The sequence below is a fragment of the Antrostomus carolinensis genome, unplaced genomic scaffold, assembly GCF_000700745.2.
Source record: "Antrostomus carolinensis isolate BGI_N321 unplaced genomic scaffold, ASM70074v2 scaffold19052, whole genome shotgun sequence".
NCBI lineage: Eukaryota > Metazoa > Chordata > Aves > Caprimulgiformes > Caprimulgidae > Antrostomus > Antrostomus carolinensis.
Window position 1 is genome coordinate 1,716 of NW_010301803.1, and position 8,306 is coordinate 10,021.

The following is an 8,306-nucleotide window of genomic DNA, read 5'->3' on the forward strand; positions in this document are numbered from 1 at the left end:
CATCTAGGATATCACAGACTCACAGAATGGCTGAGGTTGGCAGAGACTTCTGGAAATCTTCTAGTCCAACCACCTGCTCAAGCAGAGTCAGATAGAATGGGTTTCCTAGGACTGTGTCCAGCTGGGTTTTGAGTATCTACAAAGACTTCACAACTTCTGTGGGTAACCTGTTCCAATGTTTGACCAGACTTGGGGTTTTTTTGTTTTGGTTTGGTTTTTTGTTGTTTTTTAAGCAGAATTTCCTGTATTTCACTTTGTGCCTCTTGCCCTATCACTGGACACCACTGAGAAGAGTCTGGCACCATATTGTTTGCAGACATGTGTATGCATGCCCCTGAGCCACCTTCTTCAGCCAAACAGTCCTAAATCTCTCAGTCTCTTCTCATATGATCTGATATGAGCAGCATATCAGATCATATGAGCACCTTAAGCACCTTTGTGGCTCTTTGGCCTGACTCCAGTACCCCCATGTCTGTCTTGTACTGGGGAGCCCAGAACTTGACCCAGCAGTTGCACTCACTAGTGCTTTAGCAGAGGGGGAGACTTTCCTCGTTCAACCTGCTGTTGATTCTTTCTAGCATAGCTTAGGAAGCTGTTGGCTGTCTTTACCACAGTGGCACATTGCTGGCTCATATTGGTGTCCAGCAGGACCCCCAGGTCTTTCTGCAAGGCTGCTTTCCAGCCCCACTCTTACAAACTTGCTGGGGGTACACTCTGTCCCATTGTTTTTCTCACTAGTGAAAATGTTAAACAGTTTTGGCCTCAGTACTTGCCTCCTTAAGCAGATCTTTGAGTTGAGTCTCACTGTTTGAGAGGGGATGCCAGGGACAATGGTCACTGTATGCACCCGGACACCACAGGTCCAGCGAGCTCGGAGGGTGTTATAGCTGGTGTGTGATGCGGTATGGGGAAAGGGACGGACTGCAAGAGAAGTATTGAGGAAGGGGAAGGTGCTCTTCACTTTTCAGGGTTAACTCTGACAGCTCTCAGGTTTGCTTTTTACAGCTAGTCAGAAAATATTTCTGGAGGAACGCTTTTGAGCAGTTAAGTGTAAGGGCAGTGTGGTAGCTCAGTCATGCCGTTGAGGGAAACCCAGTGGTGTAGCAAGGGGTGATCCTCAGCCTTCCCACTGTCATGGTGACAGACTTAGATAATTTTTGACATCTCTGTATGTGTTCAACTGCCAAACACAAATTTTAGGAAGCATCTTTGAAGGCTCCAGTAACATTCATAACTTCTGCTGAAGTACAATACTTGGCAATTTTTTCCCTTTTGAACCATATTGGTACTTGCATTTAAATTATCCTAATCTTTAACTGACTCCAGACAACCAGGTGTGCTTAATTACTGACTTTGGACAATTTTCTTCAGCTTGGCTTCAAAAAACCTAAACAAACAAAAAAATTAGATGAGATGAAAATGTAGCAATAAATAAGAAATTTGAGAATGAAGAACCTTTTTCTGATCAACTGTTGTGTGATCAGTAGAGTTGACTTTAAAAGAAATAAGAGAAACCTCTTAGGGGAAACAAATCTAACATAGTTTTAGCAGGGTGGTTGGACTAGATGATCTCCTGAGGTCCCTTCCAACCCTGAGCATTCTGTGATTCTGTGATAGTTGGCTGAGCTCCTTACATTATAGCCTAATCTGTTCAAAAGGCGCTAGCATACGTGTTACCCTGTTACAGCTGGAAAGTGGTAGGGAAATGGGGCTTGCGTGTGGAAAGTCTCAAACCTCTAAATTAGAAGAGTGATACAATATTGATTGAGTTTGTATTACACTGATGGAAAGAAGTAGATAATGTTTTCTTAGCTAATATACAAATAGCTGTTACAGCTGCTCAGCTAATGGTGTGAGAAGAGATGAAGTTCTCCTTCACACCATACTTCCTGCCATTAATTGTTCTGGGATGTTTTTCATTGCAGATGTCACCCATTTGGTTGACCTGAGCAAAGAGTGGAATATGACTGTGACAATACACTTTGAAGGGTGGCCCAGCCGCATCCCGCTCATGTCTGAACCGATATGCCTGATCTGTAAGGATCCTCGCACCTGCGACCGTGTCTTGACTTTAGTGTCTGGTGCCATCTACAAGATCTCCTTTCTGTGCAAGGACTTGTCCCGTCTGAGGATCACAGCTGAAAAAGGCATAAGTATGACACAGAAGTGGCTTAACATTGTTTCCTAGGGAATGTTTTTGCATGCTTTTACCCAGGGATCCCTCCTCTCTCCTTTGGGTCTTAAATAGAGTGAGGTTGGAAACCAGGCTTTGGCTGGCGGGGAGGTGGGGTCTGGAGACAACCTTGTTCACTTTGTCATCCTACCTTTAAAAATATAAACTGTGTAGCTGTTCCTAGAAGGGAAAGAACAGCAGGCACCTAAGAATCTAAGAATTAACAGGTTGCCCAAGGAAGTTGTGGATGCCCTCTCCCCGGAAGCGTTAAAGGCCAGGTTGGATGAGACTTAGAGCAACCTGGTCTAGTGGAAGGTGTCCCTGTTTATGGCAGGGGGGTTGGAACTAGATGATCTTGAAGGTCCCTTCCAACCCAAACCATTCTATGATGATTCTATAATCCTCTTGCTGAAAAGTACAAAATATGGAAACACAGCAGGAGAGCCATAAATCTTATGAAAATGCGGGACCAAGGTGTCCACTAGGAATGCCTCTTGTGCCGCTTGCATGTACACTTAGTGTAAGATTTTCCCAAATGCTTTCAACTACCAGTAGAGAAAGAGTTTTAAAGTATGTATCTAGACCTTGACTAGTCTGCAAGTGTCCCAGTCAGCAAGTGATAGAGAAAAAGTAACATCCCGAGTGAGGATGTTTAATGTTTGAATCTGTTGGTTTCTTTGGTGTCCTGCATGCTTTTAAGGAAGGCTCTTTAAATATAAATGATACATGTTTGGTAAAGGTTACTAAGAGAGGATGTTTTCTCAGGTAGATGCTTGTCTGGGTCTGTAACACAAAACTGACAGTACTCTCTGTGTGTGTGTAGTCTGGTACACTGGAAAACTTGCTTTTCCTAGATACTTCTTCTGCAAGAAAAATATAACCCTTGAGACTTGTTTTCATGATTGCAGGCTGTGTTGATCTTCGGTGGTGTCAGAGGAAGATCTATTCCCTTTCAGTGCCCAAGGCTATTACCCAATTGCCAATTCGACTGCATAAGTTTATTTGGAAGCTCTTGGCTCCAGATCTGATCAACATAGAAATTACATCTCCGTCCTTGAAACTTCAGCAACACGTCCCAGAGCAGAGGTGCAACACAAGCTACAGTTATAGCATTGTTAGTGCCACCCCAGAGACAGAGTTTCATGTTGGTGTATTCTGTCCTGGTGGATCCATTGAAAAGATTCAGATGAGGAATAATATCACCATATCCTTAAAAACATTTGGTAAAGGATTCCTCAATGAGTCAAACCATCAGGATCTGAAAATGTCTTTTGTGCCATATATTAAAGGTAAGGTAGTGGTTTGCACTACTTTGGTTTACAGTGTTGGATCTCTAAATATATTTGTTAAAGCACATATGAATAAATAGAAGAGTTCAATCCTTTAGAGTCTAGTCCTGGAGCTGTTGCTAGGTTTGATCTTTACCTGAATCAATGAGGTGGTTTATTCCTGGAAGAAGGAAGGAACTTTGTACTCTCTGTGGCAGATAGTTGTTTGTAGGAAATTCTACAGGTATATCTGTGGTAATTGGGATAGTTACTTATGTGGAAGGGATGATAGATGAGTTGTATTGCTGGTACTGAGATGCAGGTGACTATAAATTTGCTAGTCACAGTTATAAGTGATGATTTTTGTTATGGAGAAGAAAGACCAAGGGATTTTACATGTTGAAAGAGAAACTTTTTTTTATTTAAGCTATCAGAACTAAGTTTTCATTCCTTTAATCGTTTCCTTTACTACAGATGAGTGCATTTTCACTGTGAGTCCAGATCCAAAAGCCAAAGTTTACTTGCAGACCCCCAACTGGCCCTATGGTCTACCTCCATATGTCTCCATATCCTGGTACGTCGTCGTGCCCAGCAAGCAAGTTGCCCGCCTAGGGTTCTCCAAGGACCGCATGGGCATCGCTTGCGAGACAGGTCGTGCCTATGTCAACATAAAGGAAGAGACACTGGGGGCAGAGGAAACCGTGCGCCGTGAGGATGAGCTTCTGCCCAAGCCTCGAAACATGTATCATGACTTCTGGGTGAACATCTCCAACTGTAAACCTGTGGATAAGACGCAGCTGACCTTGCAGTTCTGGGTGACTTTTGCTGACAAGCAGCTAGGTGAGTCCTGTGAGGTTGTGGTGGTTTGCTTTCCGCTTGTTTCCTTGCTTTTTTTCTTTTTTCCCTTTGGGGGAACAGTAATGGATGCTGGCCTACTTTGGATGTGGGTTTTATGAGATCCCTGCCTTCAGAAATACCTGTTCCTCAAAAACCTCTGAGAGTTACAGTTAGGTGCTTCTGGAGGCTGGGGAGGAAGGAGAGTTTTTAATATGATTTGATGGGGTTTTTTATGAGACAGGGGATTGCAGGGCTCAGGGGCAGTAAGACTGATTTATTTATTTTTTTAAAATTTATTTAACTTTTTGAATTGGAGATCACAACCGGAAGGTATAAGATCAAGTGATGTTTTTTTCTCTCCTGAGGTCGTAGACCTGGTGAACAACTTGGGATTTGATTATGCAAACATATTTAGCCCCATAGTCTTCATGTTAGCAGTTAATTAGTCTCGATGTTTGCATGAGCCTTGGGGCAGGTCTGGCCATTTAGTGGAGAGTGCCCTGACTACTAACAGCAAAATCTGCATTCTTGTTGTCATTCATCTCCCTGAAATACAAATTATTTTTTAAAAAGTGGGCATTTTTAGGGTAGGCTTTGCTTGTGTATATTTGCTTCACATTTGCATTTCCTCTTCATCTGTGGGAGTCTGCTGTCAGTAAAAGTATTTGCTACACAGGCTAAGGCTGAAGCAGTGTCAAATTAATTTCCAAAGTAATTTCTGTTATTTTTCCTTTTTTTTTCTTTTTTTGTGATGTGTACTTCTTTTAAAACACACAGCATTTTTGTTAGCTGACGTGGACTTTCCTGATCAATTTTCTGACTCTTGGAACACCCTAGCTCAACACAACACATGTATTTCAGATGGTATTGAGGGGAAGTTGTTGAAATGTCACTATTTTGCTTTGTTGAATCTCTCCCTGTCTCTCTCTGCACTTTTTTCTCTTCCCTGCCTATCCTGCCAGAAGCACATGAGATCTTGTTGGTGAGTTTAGCCACACATGAGCTGTATTGAACTCTTGGAAGTGGGGTGGTTAGGTTTTTTTGACTGTGCTCCATGCTAGCAGCAGAGGTTTGTCATTGCTTGGCCTCCAACCTCTCAAAAATGGCTTGTGCTACCCCGTGGTGAGCATGGCTTGGAAACCCTTGCTCTGCAGGCAGCTGGTATGCTTAGAGGCTCTTGAAGAGGTTCAAACCCAGCCAGCTTCTAGGAGAAAGCTGGATGTTTTCTCTCTCTCACTCAGGGTCCTTGTACCTTGTCTGTTTGCAGATCTAGGAGTGATACTTGCTGTGGTGGCTGGGGCTGGAGTTCTCATCGCTATTGGACTGACTGTGTGCTGTGTTAAGAAGAAGTAAGTTCATAATTCTCCATGTTTAACTTACCAATTCATGAAGGCATTTTGGGACAGTTGCTGGGCCCTCCATTTCACATGTTGATATAGATCCCTTGAACAAGGTTCTGAAGCCTGAGGTAGGAAATGTGCTGGCAGTTGAAGTAGTGTGCCTCCAAGAATACTGCTTTACTCTAAATTGGTTGATTTTAAGGGTACAGCATCATTTCTGGAGTTGCATTACTTCATAGAATCACAGAATGGTTAGGATTGGAAGGGGCCTTAAAGATCATGTATTTCCAGCCCCTCTGCCATGGCAGGGACACTTTCCACTAGACCAGGTTGCTGAAAGCCTCGTCCAACCTGGCCTTGACTTCAACCCCCACTGCATTTCCTACCTTGGCCTTAACACAGTCTTCTGGCTGCACTGGAAGATACTGGTTGGACTTTGTCAGTGATTCCTGTGAAATTAAATCACAATGAATGTGGCTGCTGCACGTGTGACTCGAGACAAGGCTTTGTTCAAACAAGCTGTAAACTCACTCAGAGCTGTCTTTCATCTACACAACCTCCAGCAACTTCTGGAGTTTGTCCATCAAGTGGGAGCATTTTTCTATGAGATAAGCCCTTGAGGAGAGAACTAGGTTGTGCAAAGCAAACATGCATAGCAAACTCACGCAAGCAAAGTCTGAAGCTATTGATAGCTTGGGGCTTCTGATACATGTATGCTCAGTGCTGGTGGGGTGATTGGGTCCTGAAGCTGTAGAGCTGGAATGAATTTGTGCAATATGATGACTAGAGCAGTGATGAGCATACTTCTCTGCCATGTGGGAAAGGCTTTACAAATACAGGCTTCAAAATCTTCAGTTCAGCCTTTGGGCTTCCTGCCTTTGGGACAGTCACTCCAAAAAGTGCAATCAAGAAAAGTTCATTCTACTTTCATAGAGGACCCACTATCTTACTGGTCTTCAGCAGTGCTCAGCCTTGTTTTGTGAGGGTCTAATGGCCTCTAGGTCCTATTAGTCTCTGTGGCTGTTGGGAGGCTCCATACACTGTACAGCTGGACCCCTGTATTTGGGAGGCCATTGGAGTTAATTTTGCAAACTTCAGGGTCAGCAGAACAGTAACCAAATAGTGTGAAGTTATCTTCAGCTTCGCCAAAAAAACACATGTCTAGACTCAAGAGTAGTTTTTCCTAAAATTATAAGGAAAGCCTTCAATCCAGGTGGGCTGCCTGACCCTGGGGTGGGTAAACAGAAGCTGCCATTATTGAGTTGCACCAGCCATGTGTTGTTCCTGACCTGTTAACAATTTCAACTCCGCAACAGGAAGAAGAAAAGCCAGAATCCCATGGTGGGAGTGTACAATGCTAACGTGAATACCCAGATGCCTGGAAAACAAGGCTTATTCACAAAAGGGAGGAAAAAGAATGAGTCTCATGTCTATGCGGTGATTGATGATGCTATGGTCTATGGGCACTTGCTGAAGGAATCCAATGGCTCTGTTGCTCCAGAAGTTGATGTGTACCGGCCTTTTGATGGACCCATTGGTAGCTTGCCACCTTCTCCACCTCCATTCTCCTTCAGGAAAGACATTAAGCGCTCTTCTAACACTGAGGAACCTCCACCTCTAATGGAAACAGACCATGACACTTACACATTTGCTCATCAGAAATCAGAGCAATCAGAGGACAATGGAGATACAACTGAAAAGAATAATGGAGATACAAGCATGTCCTTGCTGGAAAATAAGGAACAGGACAGTTTAGTGGAGTAATCTTTTGCCAGGTATAGCAGTTTCCTGTGGAAATACAGGTGACCTGTAAGGACAGGGGTCTGGGGGATAAAAACTGAAGAGGAGTGTTTATTTTTAAATGTGTTTTGATGTTGTTTTGTGTGTGTGTTTTTGGTTGTTTTTTTTAACACAAAACAAAACTTCAGCTGTTGATAGCTTTAAGTTTCAGAGTGAATATCTAGGAAACTCAAAAAACAGTTGGGACACTGCAGGACTGCATGCACTTCTGGTGGTGAAACAGGTGACAAAGGTACGCTCCTGCTTTTTATTATGAAAGCATCAGGAAAATTAATTCCTAACTGCCAGCTTAAATAGAGTGAGGAGAGTGTTTTGTCCAGTATCTCCTCCTCTCTCAAGTCATTTGTTCCTGAGTGTTGGTTGGTGACTCTTGGAAGACATAGGCTATGTCACCACCTCAAGGCAGCTCCAGGCTGCACAGGTGTCTAAGCAATCTGCTGATGTCTGAGCAGAGGAGGGGACAGAGTCACTTACACCACTTGCTGCTTGGAAGTTCAGCGTGTGTAGCTGCTGGCAGCTGTGTCAGTGTAGTGAAACACCTGTAAGCGCACCGTGTGTGCAAGTCAGTGTGAACGCTTGAGCTGGGGCTCTTCTTCAGAAGTAAAGTTATGGGCTTTCTGTAATTTCTAACTGATGATGTTATACTTGGATAGCACTGCGTGAGCCTGTACCAAAGACTATATTTTCTTTGCCTTTTCCTTTTTTTTTTTTTTTTTTTTTTTTTTAAGAATTTCAGTAGTCTAAACCAATTTGTGCTCCTGTTCAGATGCCTGTAGCATTCACATTTCACTAATACCTTGCTCTTTTGGTTCAAGAAAGGATTCAATGAAGAAATAATTATGTGATCGTCCAGCTGTTTAATAATACTTTTCACTTCACCTGTTAGAG

The 8,306-nt window shown here is 43.2% G+C and overlaps 1 protein-coding gene across 1 annotated transcript; it reads left to right on the forward strand.

Annotated features, from left to right (window-relative positions):
• Positions 1-1,925: 1,925 nt before the first annotated feature.
• Positions 1,926-7,382, forward strand: LOC104521569 (CUB domain-containing protein 1; the record flags this gene model as incomplete). The annotated part of the gene is made up of 5 exons (XM_010163614.1): positions 1,926-2,153; positions 3,082-3,462; positions 3,916-4,281; positions 5,546-5,627; positions 6,935-7,382. Coding segments are annotated over 5 exons (1,505 nt in total), but the record flags the coding sequence as incomplete, so codon positions are not given.
• Between the last annotated feature and the right edge of the window lie 924 nt (positions 7,383-8,306).